At 36.5% G+C, this 16,739-nt stretch overlaps 4 protein-coding genes across 6 annotated transcripts; 2 read left to right on the top strand and 2 right to left on the bottom strand.

Annotated features, from left to right (window-relative positions):
• Window positions 1-131: 131 nt before the first annotated feature.
• Window positions 132-2,381, top strand: LOC104785433 (uncharacterized protein At2g39910). The gene is made up of 8 exons (XM_010510647.2): window positions 132-252; window positions 341-770; window positions 859-945; window positions 1,059-1,249; window positions 1,438-1,633; window positions 1,736-1,800; window positions 1,913-2,014; window positions 2,107-2,381. The coding sequence occupies exons 1-8, from the start codon at window positions 212-214 to the stop codon at window positions 2,201-2,203; spliced, it is 1,209 nt and encodes a 402-aa protein (XP_010508949.1). The 5' UTR covers window positions 132-211; the 3' UTR covers window positions 2,204-2,381.
• Window positions 2,382-2,436: 55 nt separating this feature from the next.
• On the bottom strand, window positions 2,437-4,011 carry LOC104785432 (uncharacterized protein At2g39920). Its single transcript, XM_010510643.3, has 6 exons — window positions 3,859-4,011; window positions 3,745-3,762; window positions 3,632-3,674; window positions 3,115-3,538; window positions 2,830-3,033; window positions 2,437-2,732 (listed from the first exon to the last, which is right to left on the bottom strand). The coding sequence occupies exons 1-6, from the start codon at window positions 3,880-3,882 to the stop codon at window positions 2,567-2,569; spliced, it is 879 nt and encodes a 292-aa protein (XP_010508945.1). The 5' UTR covers window positions 3,883-4,011; the 3' UTR covers window positions 2,437-2,566.
• A 2,382-nt stretch (window positions 4,012-6,393) lies between these two features.
• On the top strand, window positions 6,394-12,663 carry LOC104785431 (isoamylase 1, chloroplastic). Of its 3 annotated transcripts, none has more exons than XM_010510642.3 (18): window positions 6,394-6,803; window positions 6,897-7,079; window positions 7,172-7,264; window positions 7,353-7,505; window positions 7,970-8,061; window positions 8,400-8,541; window positions 8,617-8,724; window positions 9,128-9,213; window positions 9,573-9,644; window positions 9,725-9,851; window positions 10,195-10,281; window positions 10,356-10,448; window positions 10,570-10,725; window positions 11,113-11,196; window positions 11,485-11,565; window positions 11,662-11,744; window positions 11,846-11,963; window positions 12,093-12,663. In XM_010510642.3, the coding sequence occupies exons 1-18, from the start codon at window positions 6,474-6,476 to the stop codon at window positions 12,360-12,362; spliced, it is 2,358 nt and encodes a 785-aa protein (XP_010508944.1). In that variant the 5' UTR covers window positions 6,394-6,473; the 3' UTR covers window positions 12,363-12,663. The 3 variants fall into 3 exon arrangements, 2 of the variants coding, with proteins under 2 accessions (XP_010508944.1, XP_087308129.1); XR_015558228.1 differs by having other exon boundaries at window positions 6,398-6,803; window positions 10,145-10,281; XM_087452003.1 differs by lacking the exons at window positions 11,485-11,565; window positions 11,662-11,744; window positions 11,846-11,963; window positions 12,093-12,663 and having other exon boundaries at window positions 6,404-6,803; window positions 11,113-11,429.
• Window positions 12,664-12,795: 132 nt separating this feature from the next.
• Window positions 12,796-16,175, bottom strand: LOC104785430 (coronatine-insensitive protein 1). Its single transcript, XM_010510641.3, has 3 exons — window positions 15,161-16,175; window positions 14,121-14,601; window positions 12,796-13,843 (listed from the first exon to the last, which is right to left on the bottom strand). The coding sequence occupies exons 1-3, from the start codon at window positions 15,658-15,660 to the stop codon at window positions 13,031-13,033; spliced, it is 1,794 nt and encodes a 597-aa protein (XP_010508943.1). The 5' UTR covers window positions 15,661-16,175; the 3' UTR covers window positions 12,796-13,030.
• Window positions 16,176-16,739: the final 564 nt, after the last annotated feature.

Genomic DNA, 16,739 nt, shown 5'->3' with positions numbered 1-16,739 from the left:
TATTATTATTCTTATATATCTATTTTTTTAATAACCGGTGGAACGAACCGGCATATTAGACCGGACAAATCGTTATCTTTAGTCATGTTCGGTTCGGTTCGGTTCTTCATTAAACTTTTAAAAATTCTAGTAAAACAGAGTAATCTGAGATAGAAACTGAAACCTAAAAAAGCTAAAGAGACGAACTTTGCAATTGTGAACTTTCGAAAAAATGAACACAACCTCTGATCTCCTCCATGGCCGTCTTCTCCGGTGAGTGACTTAGTTAGTTATCTCTCTATCCACCTCTTTACAGCTTTCTTAAAAGAACCCTAATTTTGATTTTGTTTTGAGGATTCAGATTATCTAAACAAATAACAGAGATTCTCAGACGCACACAGTACACACCGCAAGAGAGCAGCAAAGTATCAACCAAAGATATACTTTTTTCCTTGTTACCAAACACTTCGTCTCTTCACCAAGTCAATGAAGAAGAATCGATCAAGAATCTCGCGCTTGCTTGTGCACTTCTCTCTTCTTCACGTTCCTCCACTCACGAACTACTCTCATGGATTCCAGATAACCTCTCTGCCATTGGGGAGTCTACATTTCGAGAGATTGTTTCAGTGATTGAATTGTTACCGATTGTTTTGCCGGAGCTGAAAGATGGAATCGAAAAGAGTTCACTTGGTAAGAGCAGTGATGCAGAGGATGTTGTAGCTGCAATGGCGAGAACACCTGTTGGTTATGCGATCATTGCGGCTCACCAGCTCAGGTGGTTTGTGACTCAGGTCTGAATTTTATTAAAAATTGAGAATTGTTTTGTTCTGTTTTGTTGTGAACAAATCCAACTTTATAATTTTGGAGGTGTTTTGTTAGGTTGAGAAACCAAATCTGGTGAAATTTTGCAACTTGGTGGTTCCTTGTGCTTTGACAGCACTTGATCATTGGTCTCCTGAAGTCAAAGTAAGTATTTTTGAGATGTTGAGATCAATGAGTTTGGCTGGTTAAGCCTCCTACATTTTGGAATATCTTAAGGCATAGTGAGATTGATGATATCTCTCATTGTTTGATGACAGGGGCAAGGTATGATAAACTTGGTTCATCTTGCTAAAAATGTGACTTCAGGTGACCTCGGTTTGTATGGAGATGTGGTTCTTGATGCCTGTTGCCAGAATATAGCTTCTGATGATGAGATTTGGATACATGTGGTGGAGTTATCAGTGCTTCTTGTGACTAAAATCCACCCAAATAATCCCCGTAGCCCGTGGTAAAATAAATTGTTCTCTATCTTGTCAATTACATTTGTTCAGAAGATGAAGACGTAATCAGAAAAAAAAAAGAAGTTGCCTTAAAGATCATTCATCTGATCCTGACTATACCCTCACGTGTCTCCATAGATTGGTTCTACTGTTCCATCTTTCTCCTTTTGCTAATTTTGAAAGTTTTCTTTCTTAGGTACGAGAAGCTTATGAATGAGATGCTTGGCCATTTGGAACGCCAACCAAGAAATAAGGAGCGACGTATAGCTTGGCTAAGATTCATTGAGCCACTCTTGAACGCTCTAGGGCTTTTCTTACTTGCTCATTTTCGACGTATCTTCCCTCTTTTCTTTCAGTGGATGCATTCAGACGATGCTGAAACTGTTTTGTTGGTATGGACTTGTTCATCTTGTAAATATGTTAGATTACCCTGCTCGTTCTGACATTCTTTAAGATAAACATGAAAGTTTCATTACCTGGAAAATACTGTATAGGTTCTTGAGAGACTGGAGACGGTTGTGAGGTTGACGTGGATTAGAAACTCACCTTTCATCCCAAGGTTTAAGCCTCTAGATTACTAAAGAGCAATAAATTATGAGTGCTTTTAGAAAAAAATATTTATCTCTTATCCACGGTTTAACATCAATCATCTAATGATTTTGGATCTTCAGATTGGTGGAGGAGCTAGTTGCCTTGTACAAAGAGTCATCAACGCGTAAAGATCGCGATGATATTAGACCTCTTATACTCCGTTTCTTGCTGCTACTCCGCCAGTATGTTTCTATGGCTTATCAAATGCACTACCAAAGATTGTTCACATATATGTTTTCTGTTTTATAGCTCCCTCTCTCTTCCTCTCTCACAGGTGCAAAAGCTTACAATTTGAGTCAGCTTGGAGTCAGTACCAGGAGGATCCAAATCTGAGCACTGTTAGTGGATATATATGGGCTAGCTCAAGTTGATATTACGAGCCTCTGTTTGACTTATAGGCCTACGGTTCATGACAAAAGCAGTCATTCTTTTCTCTTCTAGTTCTCTGATAATTAGTTTTGTCAAGGCCGAGTTATGCTCTGTAATTAATGGCTAATTTATGTGTTTTTGTATGAATTTGGTTCTTTGAAGCTATTCCCATTTGCTGCATATATTCTTGGATACAAGACCACTCACTTTGTGCTGTTTATATTGACCAAAGACAGGACCAAATTCAAGAGATTGTAGAAGAAAATACCAAGTATTACAATACGTCTCTACATTATCTTTGAAACCGTATAACAAAAAAATTACATAACACTCTTGAAAATCTATACACATCAAACTCCATGGTCTCATGTTTCACTGTAAGCCAGAACATCATCATAGGTAAGGCTTGGAAGTTTGAACAGACGCTTGCTTTGCCAATTCCATTGGCCTCTTAGCACATCCATATGATTACCAATTACTCCAATTACACGCTGACCTCTTTCCAACTCTTCCTTTTGTCTTGTATCTTCCCTGCAATACGAGAATATAACTAACTTATTTAACAATCTCTGTTTTTATTTTGCTAGTTTGATATGAGTGAAATTAGTAGTTCAAGTTTATTGCAAACCTCATGATCAAACGTGACCAATCACTGTATCCTCTAGATTTTAACTGTTCGATTGTGATGTTCCGCTCTCTTTCGGGTCTTCTTGATAATAGAACCATTGTATAGCCTTGTGATATTAGCTTAGAATATAGTTCCAGTATTAGTTTGCTTCTTTGATGCTTTGCTTCTTCGATATACTTCATATAATAACCATCTTGTTCTAATCTACATAGAGAGAACAAAAACAAAAAGTTAACAATCTGAAAAAACTTGCAGAATGCAAATGAAAAAAACCAAAACACTTACAGATTGGTATCATCGATATCGAAGACAACAACATCACGGCTATCGTTCATAGGTTTGATGGTTTGGAAAGAAGTGAGAGCCATATGGATAGTGAAGTTCAACTCTCTCAAGTAGATTCCTTGTTTGATTCTGCGTAAAGCAACATCTTTGCATAACAATGGTAATTCGATATTGTCTTCTTGTTGCAAGCTATTGAGGTGAGAGTGTAAAGACAAGATTTTGCAGTAACTGAAACTCTCTTCAAGTCTTTGAGCCTCGACCACCGTTCTAATATCTCGGTTACCACAGCTCTGTAACATTGTTGCTAAAGCTATAACAAGTGTTATCATCAAAACTCCAAATGTTACAAGAGAAGCTATGAAGATTGAAGCTGCTAAAGATGTCATGTAACATCCTGATTCTATCGTGTATCGACTCCCCAATTCTGTAGAAACAAAAAAGAATCATTGCAATAAGTCAAGAATCAGACCAAACTCAGATGTTCGAACTTAAAAGATTATAAATATGTATATATTACCGGAACCACCTCGGCTGGATAGACCTGAGAATTCCCTCTCCATCTGATGACCATAAGCCGACATTTTTCAACACTATGATGATGATGATGAACTTAGAAAGTTTAGTTTGTACCTTGTGTAGTCGTAGAAGCTTCAAAAGCCAAAGCGAATCTTTAATGGATCAAGATCTGGAAGAGAAGAAGAAAATAAAATCTGCGGCATGGTGACAAGAAAACAGAAAACATACACGTGACTTTATTATGGTTGTCATCAGATCCCAACTTGATGATAATGCTCTGATCAGTTCAGCTTATCTTCTTTTACTCGATCAAATAAACAAAACATTCTTCTCTTCTTGTATTCTTTTTCCAAATTTGGTGGAGACACCCAAAAAAAAAAGGAATCAGACCAAAACTTATCTTCAGATATTGGAAAATGTACCCATCGCGGCTACAAAAATACTCTCTCCGTTTCAAAATATAGGATGTTTTAAGCAAAGCACGCAGATTAAGAAGTCTTTACTTTTAACAAGTTCAACCAATCAGAAACAATACTGCATAATATAAAATACTAAATTAATCTAAAAGTTGCATTGAAATTTGAAAGCATCCTATATTATGAAACAACAAACTTCTCCAAAACATCTTATATTTTGAAACGGAGGGAGTATTAAATACTATTAGGCTTAATTAGAAATTAAATAACTGAATTAACTGATGACAGATCATTCCTTTACTCGATTATACCAAATATTAAATATTTCATATGCTTTTAGGTGTATCCAATAATAAGTGAACAACATATATACGAACCTTTTGATTTAATAATAGAAACTGGTCCAATGATTCCGGATCTACTTCAACTTTTTACGATATATATTGTGAGGAATGCTATATATCATTTTTTACGTTTTCAAAACATGATCCACTCTTTTTTTAGATTTTACTATTCAGAATATTCATCATAATGAGAAACGGTTCGTTTTTGAAATCAGGAAAAAAGGATAAATGAGATGACCCCAGTGTCAAACATTATTGATGCGAATTGTTAGATTTTCAGTAACTAGTACGAATATACTCCCTCCGTTTCAAAATATAGGATGTTTTAGTGAAAACACGCATATTAAGGAATAGTTACTTTTAAAAAGTTTAACCAATCACAAGCAAGTCTGCATAATATAAAATATAAATTTAATCTAAAAGTTGCATAAAAAGTTGAAAACATCCTATATTATGAAACAAAAATATTTCTCTAAACATCCTATATTATTGAAACGGAGGGAGTATTTAGGAATCTTTTATGAAAATTATTAGTATACAGCTTCAACCAATAATTTGATGCGAAAGAGTAACATGATTTGCTAATACTCGATCATATATATGTCTTCATCAATCATTTATAACCCATGCGAACTGATAATCGAAAAATTAAAACCCTAAGGATAATTATATGCTAACATAGGGTTGGAAATTGTTGGCGTACGTATACTCTAGCTAATATATTGAACCATATGTACGTTTTTGACTCTTATGCATATACGACAACAATTTTCAACCGCATGTGTTAACAAATAAATAATTATCTTTAGTTAAAAAAAAAAATGTTTTGAACATGAAGAAACCAAATTGCGTGAAGTTACTTTAGTGCAGTGGCCAAAGGTAAGTTCTTAATGCACAAGGCAACATCACACCCGGGATCAAGTCCCGCTCTCTACGAATGTAGGGATTAGGTTAATGGACATGTCTGTTGTGGCCTAATAGTTGACAAAAAAAAAAAAAAAACCAAATTGCAAACGGGTCCTCGCGTCGTCGGATGTAATATGGCCACTCCTTAAACCGAAAAGCTCGTCGTCTCTTTTCCTTTGTACAGTTTAGTTTGACTTCTTTTATATTTTGCCAAAAAATCTCGACGAGACATGGAAAAGAAAATGTAATAAATGTTTTATTTCTATGCTTTAGGGTCCAATCCATATTCCAATTTTCAAAAACCATAAATATATAGTTATATAATACAGCAACATATAGTTTTCATATACATTCGTCATGTCACGTTGTTGATGCTAGCTTATCGTAACAATAACTTAGCAAACAACTTGAAGAGAATTTTCCTATAGCCTATAAAGATTTCCAAACGGTAACACAAAACTTTTGTTATAGACTTATATAGGTGTGTTGTGTCCTCCGTACGAACCACAAACCAATGTTTTTGGAGTTTTTGGTTAATCTTGTAAGTACAAGCAATATTCGAAGAGCAATTTTGGTCATTTTATTTAGTTCTGTCTTTTGTAATGATTTGAAGATATGTATCTCAAGTATCAATTTGTATATATACGTGACGTATACGACAACAGTTTCAAAATATTACGTTACCAATTTTAATTATTATTCACTTTGATTTTTGTTTGTAAGTATAGAAGAATCTAAGAAAGGGTCCCGGCATGTATGGGTCACTATTCAAGATTCTTAAAAAGATTTATATTTGTAATTAATTTTATATATTTCCCCCAAGTATACTAAATATTATCGTAGATATATAATGGTCCCAATTTTTGGATACATCGTAGCTTCAAAAATATCTTACCATTAGGAAACGTGTGACCATAAAATTTGTTTTGTTAGATAATATTGCAAACTAAAATGGGATATGCTTAGTACTGTACAAACAATAATATAAGCCCATTTACATGTTATTATGTATATGCATGGAGGCCCAGCTCTAAGCCCACTTCTTAGCCCATTTGTAACAAGTTAGCTTCCTCTTTCTTTTTAAAAATAAATAAAATAATCATCAGTCTATGAGTGTCAGACACTTCGTCGTCTCTTTTTCATCACTCTCCTTTGAGAGCTCTAAAGAAGAGCTTCCATGGATGCGATCAAATGCAGCTCCAGTTTCCTCCACCGCACAAAGCTCAACACTCTCTTCTCCAACCACACTTTTCCTAAAATCTCCACTCCCAATTTCAAACGCATCTTCCAGCCAATTTCGATTTCCGCAAAGGACAGAAGAAGCAGCGAAGCTGAAAACGTTGCCGTAGTGGAGAAGCCTCTTAAATCAGAGAGATTCTTCGTTTCCGATGGACTTCCTTCACCATTCGGCGCCACCGTCAGAGATAACGGCGTCAATTTCTCTGTTTACTCTGCAAACTCTGTTTCCGCCACCATCTGTTTGATTTCTCTCTCCGATCTCCGTCAGGTTTATTATACAAAGCTAGTGTCTTTTGGGTTTAACTGACATTTTTGTGAAAACCCTTTTTTTGAATTTGGGTTTTTTGATCTCACGTTGCAGAACAAAGTGACGGAGGAGATACAGCTGGATCCATCAAGGAATAGAACTGGGCATGTATGGCATGTGTTCTTGAAAGGGAATTTCAAAGATATGTTGTATGGTTACAGATTTGATGGCAAGTTCTCTCCTGAAGATGGTCACTATTATGACTCTTCCAACATTTTATTGGATCCTTACGCAAAGGTAATTTGAAAAATTGTAGTTTTCTGATTTAAGGCTGACCAGTAGATAGTCTCCTTGGCAGTGGCTATAAGATTTTCCCTTTGGTTTGGTAGGCAATTATAAGCAGAGATGAGTTTGGAGTTTTGGGACCTGATGAAAATTGTTGGCCTCAAATGGCGTGTATGGTGCCAACTCTTGATGAAGAGGTACCATGATATATGTTATGCTGTTCTAATATCTATTTTTTTATTATGGATGATACTCTTTGAAAAATGTTGACTTTGCTGTCTGCAGTTTGATTGGGAAGGGGATATGCATCTGAAGCTACCACAGAAGGATCTTGTTATATATGAAATGCATGTGCGAGGTTTCACAAGGCATGAATCTAGCAAAATTGAATTTCCTGGCACATACCAGGGTGTTGCAGAGAAGCTTGACCATTTGAAGGTACTGGCTCTCAAACACATTCTGTTGAGAAAACTGTGAACTGTTATTTTAGAACAAGCTTACTATAAATAGTCTCTAGGTGAAATTTTGAGAAGTTGCTGACTATACCAGTAGATATGTTTAACATGTTCATTTGTTCAATACTGAATTCGACCTTTACTCATCATTGTGGGACAATGATATCACAGTTTATCAACTTTCATTGTGGTGCGGCGTAGTAATGACTATCTTTGTTTGCCGTGGCTATAAGCTGTCCTCAGTTTTGCAAAGAGCTTTCTTGTTTAATTCAGACGAGTTTTGGTGATTTTGACTAGGGACCATGCAAATATTCCTATTTTTTGGGTTAAAAATGAGCACACAGTTCTATTAGTAATTTTTTTTCTGTTTTAGAGCCCTTATCTAACTGAAAATATCATCAAGTAGAGATCACGGCTGTCAACTTTTAACTGTTTACATCTTGACAGGAGCTTGGGATAAATTGCATAGAATTAATGCCATGTCACGAGTTTAATGAGCTGGAGTATTACAGCTACAATACGATATTGGGAGACCATAGGTATGCCATTTGACCATGCCTGTTTAATGACACTATCTCCGCCTGGATTTTGCTCTGTCTAAGATGAGCAAACTACATAGTAAAAACACTCAAAGTTAACATATGTGGGTGATAGCATGTATTAAGTAATCTCAAGAATTCATCAACTAGGATTGTTTTTGTCTCAGGAAACTTCCAATTAATAAGGGGTGAAATAACTTAACGATAATATCACATATCTGGAATAGATAGATTGAGCAAGCTCTCAACCATACCATCTTTAACTCTCAGTCTCTCACACAGTAATTCAGTGAAATGATACATATAGCATGTCTAATCAGGTTGTCTTGCATGTTCAGGGTAAATTTTTGGGGTTACTCTACTATTGGATTCTTTTCGCCCATGATTAGATATTCATCGGCAAGCTCGCGCAACTTTGCTGGAAGAGCTATCAATGAGTTCAAAATTCTTGTTAAAGAGGCACATAAACGAGGAATTGAGGTGACAACTAGTTTCCAAGTAGCTAAATATTTGTTGCTAGGTTTATGGGTGCAGTTCTTAATAGATTTTAAGCAGGTAATTATGGATGTCGTTTTGAACCACACAGCTGAAGGCAATGAGAAAGGACCCATTTTCTCATTTAGAGGAGTTGATAACAGCGTTTATTATATGCTTGCTCCAAAGGTAATGGTCATCAAGCAGTCATGTGTTCCTTTAGTTTCACTGCTTAGAGAATAAGAGACGATCAAGAGATCTGTGGGGTAGGAAGCTAAAATGTAGGATTATTTTTCTTCTGACAGTTAAAACATAAACTAAGTCACTTTGCTGATTGGAAGTTCTGTTAATTGGTCGGTCCAGTAACTTATTATGCATCAGAAACCTGTAGGAACTGCCTGTTAAGTTTTCTCCATGACCTTTACATAACTCCGCTAAGACTAGAAAAGTAGTATATATTCCACCCCGTGATGATATCTAAGTCAACACTCATAATGATTTTGGTTTCCTAGTCTGTAGTCTCATACTGATGATTCTGATATGATTGCTTATAAATGAATCTAAAGTTTATGCATGTTTTGTGATTTAACAGGGCGAGTTCTATAATTATTCAGGCTGTGGCAATACATTCAACTGCAATCATCCTGTGGTGCGTCAATTCATAGTAGATTGCCTGAGGTAGTTCCCAAAAATATAGAGTAGACGTACTGCTTGGATTTTTGTCAAACTAAGTCTTTTTATATTCATTATCGTACTTGCGAACTCTCATTGTCTCGTGGTACACATTCTAACATTCCTCAGGTTTTATGTCTAGTGTCTAGGCTGTCTCTGTGACAAATAACTTTAGGCGTTTTGTTTATGATTACATCTAGGATGTAATGTAATCCTCATATTACACCCTGGTTACTTTGAATTAACTATTTTGAGTTTACCTGCTTTCTGGTGACTAAAGAAATCTTACACTAGGTTTATTTCCGAAAATTTATTGATTTCAGTTAACTCCTCCTAAGCCTGTGAATATCTCTCCCTTCAAACAGATATTGGGTAACAGAAATGCATGTCGACGGCTTCCGATTTGATCTTGGTTCAATCATGTCAAGGAGCAGCAGGTGCAAATGTTCTAGAGTACGTGAAATAAGTGCTGGTTTGGTCCATGTTTCTGGAATATTTACTGTTCTATTCTTGTTAGTCTTTGGGATGCAGCCAATGTTTATGGGGCTGATGTAGAAGGTGACTTGCTGACAACTGGTACCCCTATTAGCTGCCCTCCAGTAATTGACATGATAAGTAATGATCCAATACTCCGTGGTGTTAAGGTGATCAAACTAGCTCCCTTGATATTTCCCTTATAGATAATATTAGTTTACATTGTCTTCTAGAGTGGAGAGATGTGGAATTCATCACTACTATATATTCTCAATCCATTACCAAACATTAAAAATTCCCAATGTAATTAGTGATCTTCTTGTTGTAGTTCAGTATCATCGACTATTGAGCTTCCTGTGTGAATTTTCCATGTGATTTTCCAATTTATGTCATAATCTCCAGTTATGTAGATGATTGTTATAAAGTAATCATTTTCTTGATGTAAATACATTTACCGATGTAGGATCGTTGACGACGGGATATTTATTTATTATGTTGCTTCTTTGCAAACAGCTAATAGCTGAAGCATGGGATGCGGGTGGGCTATACCAAGTTGGCATGTTTCCACACTGGGGTATTTGGTCTGAGTGGAATGGAAAGGTCAGTAAATGAAAATTCAGTTCTCGTGACAGTTTCCATTTAATATGGGACAGTGACATTCTTGTCCGTTTCAGTTCCGGGATGTTGTGAGACAGTTCATAAAAGGCACCGATGGCTTTTCCGGTGCTTTTGCTGAATGTCTCTGTGGAAGCCCAAATTTGTACCAGGTAAAGTTAACTTCTATTATACGTATCTGATCTTTATGGTGTTCTTCTTGGTTGTTTTGTCTGTGAAGCTTCATATTTTTGTTTGATATCTTATTAATATTTGATTGTGTATGTGCACCAGGGAGGTAGGAAACCTTGGAACAGCATCAATTTTGTATGCGCGCATGATGGTTTTACGTTGGGAGATTTAGTAACTTACAACAATAAGGATAACTTGGCAAATGGCGAAGAGAATAATGACGGAGAAAATCACAATTACAGCTGGAACTGTGGAGAGGTAAAGATATTAGCTTTATGCTATTGTGTGGAATTTGTTTTTTGCTCTTTTCACAAAAGTATTTTAATATGATGGCTAAAATAATCATTAAAATTATAAGTCCTAGCTAAATAGCCTCAGCTGCATAAAACACGAGTTTTTAGTAGATATAAAGAATTTCTCATTGTTCATAAGATTGACCGCTTAGTATCAAATTGGAAGTTCAAAAATCAAACATCAAAACTTCAGAACTTTTGATTGGATTACCGTTGTTTTTTCTTTCATCAGCTATGCAAATTCAGTCTCTCTTATATACTTATATCATATTTTTGTAGAATGTTTAAAAGCTGAAATGAATGGCGTAACATTTTTACTTTCAAATGTCAATTAATTGGTATTGTGCTGCAGGAAGGAGACTTTGCGAGTATCTCGGTGAAGAGATTAAGGAAACGACAGATGCGAAATTTCTTTGTTTCCCTCATGGTTTCCCAAGTAAAGCTAGCAATTTCTCTATTCTTTTATTCTAATTCTTGCTTAAAGCTCTTTTTACTAATGTTATGCACATTGTTGAACTATAGTACTGGAGTAGGTCATGAGTTCAAAATAATTAACCACAAGAGAATCTAACTCCACTAGCAATTACGTACTATGCACTGATTGTATGCATTTGCAACATGTTAAGTGGTGATTGGTATGGTGTCATGCAAAGAATATGAACTAAGGATTATGAACGTTGAGCATGATCCAATTTCTTTGTCATGCTGAACTATTTATCATCAGGGTGTCCCAATGATCAACATGGGAGATGAATATGGCCATACAAAAGGGGGAAACAACAACACCTATTGCCATGACAACTATGTAAGCCCTTAATGCTTTGTTTTTAGGTTAAAATAAGTTTCTTTTTTTTTTTCTCAGTATCAACTTTCCAATAATGTTAATACAATTCTGATGCAGATGAACTATTTTCGATGGGATAAAAAGGAAGAAGCAGACTCTGACTTCTTCAGATTCTGCCGTCTTCTTATCGAGTTTCGTGAGTACGTAATCTTCTTTTATGAGTATGTTATTATTTAGATGATCGCTTTCATGTAATTTCAAATCCATTAATTGACATGTTTCTTTCTTTTCACCCTTGTAGTGAATGTGAATCACTTGGCCTGAACGATTTTCCAACAGCAAAGCGTCTGCAGTGGCATGGTGTTGCTCCAGAGGTGCCAGACTGGTCTGAAATAAGTCGATTTGTTGCATTTTCACTGGTACGATTTTCTCATGCTCTATCTCGCTTTGTCACTTAGGTAGTGGTATAAAGCAAGAGCTCCCATTTGATTGCTCTAGGAACTGAAACCTCTAACAGGGACAGCTCCCATTTGATTCTTTGTGTGCAGGTCGATTCTGTGAAGAGAGAAATCTATGTGGCCTTCAACACGAGTCATTTAGCCACACTTGTTTCTCTGCCTAACAGGCCTGGATACCGATGGGAGCCATTTGTAGACACGAGCAAACCGAGCCCTTACGACTGCATAACACCGGATCTCCCAGAGAGAGAAACGGCCATGAAGCAGTATAGGCACTTCTTGGATGCAAATATGTATCCAATGCTCAGTTACTCATCCATCATTCTCCTTCTTTCACCAGTTGACGACAGTCGACAGTAGAAACTGACTTTGCGTGATTTCTCCAAAAGTTCATTAAAAGAAAGAAACCACCAAAATATTGTGGAATCTTCTCAAATGTGAATGAGATGCATATACGACAATTATTTCATTACCTATAAAATGTATTATTGTAAAGGCTCTTTTGTGGTTAAGAAGAATCTGAATGGGGTACCTTTGGTCGGCTTGAGATATGCCCACTCACTGTCTATACAAAGATTCCTTTATAGTATGTTGCATCCGTCGCTCTTTGAATTCGTGTAAGAACAATAAATCAAAGCTTTCATCTATAAAGTTATAAAAATGGTATATTTTTTTTTTCGCTTTTTGACTTATGTTTTTTAAAACAATTGTTTGTCACAAGACTCACAACAACAAATAGAGTTGTTACAAATGGCAACCAAATCAAATATGTAAACGAAGATAGAACAGAAACTCTCAAAATCTTTGGGGTTTTTTTTTATTGAAAAAGGAAAAGAGTACACAGACCCCTGTGGAAAAAATAAAATTGTGATGGCCATACAAACAAGACTATGTGATCTCCCAAAACCATTGACGACGATACAACAAGAAAAAATCAAGAACCAGAAGTAGACAGTTCGTGGAAAACCAAAAACGCGAGACTAAAAGAGATAACCAAATCTTTATATACAAACCTGTTTTGTTTTTGGTCATATCATACTTGGCGCTCTCAGAACTCTAACAGTTGTTGGACAATCTGTTCTCTGACCAGCTAGAGAGTAGTAAGCCAATATATGAGCCGGATGCTCCATCTCTCTTATCTCTCCCAGCTGATTCACTTCTGGGACTCTTCTCGATGGAATCAGCTCGATGTTCCAGTACGGTCTAGCCATCTGCATTAGATCTTGTCCCGTCATCGATGCTCTGTAACCTTGTACCCAAAGGTATCTCAATGATGGTAATTTCTTAACCGCTGCAGCAATTGCTCGCTCGCTGAAACAACAACCTCTCATCTCTAGCTTCTGTAGATTTGGACAACCTCTTGAGAATTCCATTAGACCCTCATCTGATTCACCTACGTAACCCAGCAGCATCCATCTCACATTTGGACTGTACTGTCCGATATAACTCAAGCCCACGTCGGTTAAACCACCTTGTCTCAGATAGAATGCAAACCGTCTGAGCTTCTTGCAACCAATCAAGAGGGATCGGACTCCGTTGTCCAGTGGTAAATCTGTAATCCTTTCTTCCCGGTCGAGTAAGACAAGGCGGAAGTCACAGAGGTTTTTCAGATATGTGCCTATGCTTTCAAGAGATTCATTAGTTATATCTGAGACATACACCGCCATGTACTCTAGCTCCTGGCAGCCCTGAGCCAATGCAATAAGTCCTCTTTGTGAGACTAAGCCTTCTTCATCCTCCATTCCTTGTTCATCTGCCCCCCGTTCAATCCTCAGCCGCTTCAAGTGCTTACAGTGCTGTGCAAGAACCTCTAGACCCCTATCTCCGATTACATTCCTTGTCTGAAATACAACAAGAACTTCAGTTGAATATTTTTATGTAAAAAGAACGGACCTTGCATTCATATCCCCTATCTACCACATTTTTATACTCTTAATGCTAGATTCATTGACAGTTGAATAGTGTGGAGTTGATAAGAAAATAGGTGAATTACTAGCTTAGAAATCTATCGGTAACAAATAGGATAATAAGTAAACAATAGGAGAAGCATCATTTACCACTAAAGACCCTGCCCCAAATATAAAGTTAACAAGAAAAGACGGAATGTTAAATATTTACCTCGAGAACTTCCAAATTTGGACACTTTTGGATCAGCGTACAATGATCCTCAGTTTCTAGCAATGCATAAAGCAAATCTAATTTCCGGATTTGGGCTGCGAATGGAAATAGTATTGGCATTTCATTAGGTCCCATGTAAGAGAGGCCCAGACGACATAGTTTTCGAGGGAAAGTCAGATTCATGTACTTCTCAGGCATTCCAATATCCTCATTCAAAGAGCCACCACAAAATTCTTCAAGATTAGCTGCAGCCTTAAAGAACCCAACTAGCTCCAAAATCTCAAAGTCACCGACCTTCACAGAAACCAGAGAGCGGCAATTTCTAGCTATGGTTTCCAAGTCTTTAGGGCTGATTTTGGCAAACTCCGTCATGTAGAAGTTTAAAACCTCCAGAGAAGTGTTGTTCTGAGCAAGCTCATGAAGCCACTTACCATCCTTTTCAATAAAAGAACTCTCTTCCATTAACAACGTTTTTATTTTCCTGGAAAAAAAACAACAGACATAAACATGAGTACATAAAAAACCAACTCAAGATATTTGAATTTTCAGCTAAAACTGAATACACATAACTTGCAGATAAGAAACAGCACAAATGTTTATACTTCCCCAATTGAGAAATAACTGAAGATCACTGCAATTTTTGCTTTAATAACAGTGGCAGAGAAATTAAGGATAAAAGAACAACATGACAAACAACAACTCCTAGAAACTGCAAATGTCTGCTTATATAAATCTTTAAGTGTAAAGTGTGGTAAAGTAACGTTCAACAATATCATTAAGGAGAAAAAGTGCACACCAAAGTTTCTACTTGCCCAATTAAGGTAATCAAGATCAGATCATCACAAACACAAACTTCAAGATATGGTTCTTTGTACAACTGACTTATAAAGTTACAAATAAAAAAGAGCCAATTGCAACCTTTTGTTCTACAGTTCTAGTCAAAGTAGGAAATAACAAGTGTCATCAACAAGATAAGGCTAAACCTCAAAGAGCATCGATTCAAACTCAAATCTTGATACTAAGAAGAAGTGTAGTATTACCTGCAGTGAGTAACGATGCTCAAAAGACCATCAGTAGTGAAACCAGAGCACTTATCAAGCTTCAAAGCCTCAAGATCATCTGATCTAGCTCTAGCTAAACGATCCAGATCTAAGTCACTAACAATCATCCGACGGAAGTGCACTGACTTAAGCTGCCTAAGCGAGTTAGATATCTCAGTAACCCAAGGAGTAACGTAACCTCCCCAGTTCTCCGGGATCAGATTAAACATAGCAGCTCTCGGCTTGCCTTTAAGCTTGAGAGACCTCAAGTTCGGGAACCTACGGCTGAGACGATCAGGAGTCGCTGTGTAGCATAGCGCCATGGTCACATGCTCCCTCGTCTCGGAATCAATCTTAAACCACCTCCGACACACCAGAGACGCCGCATCTCGATCCTTGGGATCGGTTATGTACGTCATCACTTGCTCGATGACGTCATCAACCGTAGAAACCGTAGCTACGCAGTTCAATTTACACTTCTTGATATCAGGATCCTCCATTCTTCGGATCGGGAAACAAAAACGAATCCTCGAAAAGATTCGATTTATTATTCGAGAAGAAGAAAGAGATGGTTTCGAATTGAAACCTCAGTGGTAGATCCACGGAGACACATAAGCGCACACACACACAAGCTAAGAGAGAGATCCGAAAAGAGAGGACGGTGAATCGGAAGAGATAGAGAGTGAGAAGGGAGACACGCGTAGGAAGAAGAGGCGGATTAGGAGGAGAGGGAAGGAAGGAAGAAGATGAAAGAAGTGGAAGCGAATCCAAAAAAAAAGGAAAAAAGAAAAAATCGATCGGTTAATAATACTATAAAAATTGAAGTTGGGGGAATCAATACAATCAAGTGGGACGATGATGATCTGAGAGAGATGAGAGACACAGTTGAAGTTGACGGTGGAGATGCGATCTTCTTCTTCTTTACTCTAATGTTTTTTTAATTTTTTGTGCAGGTGGTCAGATCTTTTAGCTAGACGACAATATTAACCAATCAGGTTTTTGTTTTTATTTATTTAATGGATAAATCATTTGTTTAACTCTATAATAACAACCTCGATTCTAAGCCAAATTTATTAAATTATCAAAAAATTAAATAAAATTCTCTTTTCTTTTGTTGGATAATTTTTTTTTCTTCCGCTTTTTATGAGAGGAAAAAAGTAGTTGACTACATGAATTAATTCACATGGACCATATGAATTAATTATAACGAAACTCTTAATAAACAAAATTAAGCGTTGATTATACTATGATTTTTATATGTTTTATTTTGGTAGGAGTTCAACATCAAATGTGGAATGAAAGCGTTCAACAATGGGACTTTCGAAACTAATAAGACTTTTTACATGACTTTTTTTCACTTCGTTGGAATAAATCATCCCCGCAACAAAGACCAGATTGTGAACACTTTTATGGTTATCGCAGTTGTTATAAAAAATATATATATTTAAACTTCAATAATGTAAACAGAAACAACAATAATTTCATTTTTATCAAGCTATGATCTCGATTAACATTTTTTTAATAATTATAGTCTACACCTCTCTCCATCAAGCATTTCTTCCAGAATGTATTATAAAAT

The sequence above is a fragment of the Camelina sativa genome, chromosome 5, assembly GCF_030686135.1.
Source record: "Camelina sativa cultivar CO46 ecotype springtype chromosome 5, ASM3068613v1".
NCBI lineage: Eukaryota > Viridiplantae > Streptophyta > Magnoliopsida > Brassicales > Brassicaceae > Camelina > Camelina sativa.
Note: the sequence above shows the minus strand (reverse complement) of the source record. Positions and strands in the feature narration are given on the sequence as shown.

What these genes read in the sequence shown, in the direction of transcription:
- LOC104785433 (XM_010510647.2), top strand. Translation starts at nt 212, where the DNA reads ATGAACACAACCTCTGATCTCCTCCATGGCCGTCTTCTCCG. An exon ending in AACTCACCTTTCATCCCAAG is followed by an intron (nt 1,801 to 1,912) that starts GTTTAAGCCTCT and finishes TTGGATCTTCAG; the next exon opens with ATTGGTGGAGGAGCTAGTTG. An exon ending in TTCTTGCTGCTACTCCGCCA is followed by an intron (nt 2,015 to 2,106) that starts GTATGTTTCTAT and finishes CCTCTCTCACAG; the next exon opens with GTGCAAAAGCTTACAATTTG.
- LOC104785432 (XM_010510643.3), bottom strand. Translation starts at nt 3,882, where the DNA reads ATGACAACCATAATAAAGTCACGT. An exon ending in ATCCAGCCGAGGTGGTTCCG is followed by an intron (nt 3,539 to 3,631) that starts GTAATATATACA and finishes TTGTTTCTACAG; the next exon opens with AATTGGGGAGTCGATACACG. An exon ending in TGGTCACGTTTGATCATGAG is followed by an intron (nt 2,733 to 2,829) that starts GTTTGCAATAAA and finishes CTCGTATTGCAG; the next exon opens with GGAAGATACAAGACAAAAGG.
- LOC104785431 (XM_010510642.3), top strand. Translation starts at nt 6,474, where the DNA reads ATGGATGCGATCAAATGCAGCTCCAGTTTCCTCCACCGCACAAAGCTC. An exon ending in ACGATATTGGGAGACCATAG is followed by an intron (nt 8,062 to 8,399) that starts GTATGCCATTTG and finishes TTGCATGTTCAG; the next exon opens with GGTAAATTTTTGGGGTTACT. An exon ending in TTCATAGTAGATTGCCTGAG is followed by an intron (nt 9,214 to 9,572) that starts GTAGTTCCCAAA and finishes CCCTTCAAACAG; the next exon opens with ATATTGGGTAACAGAAATGC.
- LOC104785430 (XM_010510641.3), bottom strand. Translation starts at nt 15,660, where the DNA reads ATGGAGGATCCTGATATCAAGAAGTGTAAATTGAACTGCGTAGCTACG. An exon ending in AGCATCGTTACTCACTGCAG is followed by an intron (nt 14,602 to 15,160) that starts GTAATACTACAC and finishes TTTTTTTTCCAG; the next exon opens with GAAAATAAAAACGTTGTTAA. An exon ending in CAAATTTGGAAGTTCTCGAG is followed by an intron (nt 13,844 to 14,120) that starts GTAAATATTTAA and finishes GTTGTATTTCAG; the next exon opens with ACAAGGAATGTAATCGGAGA.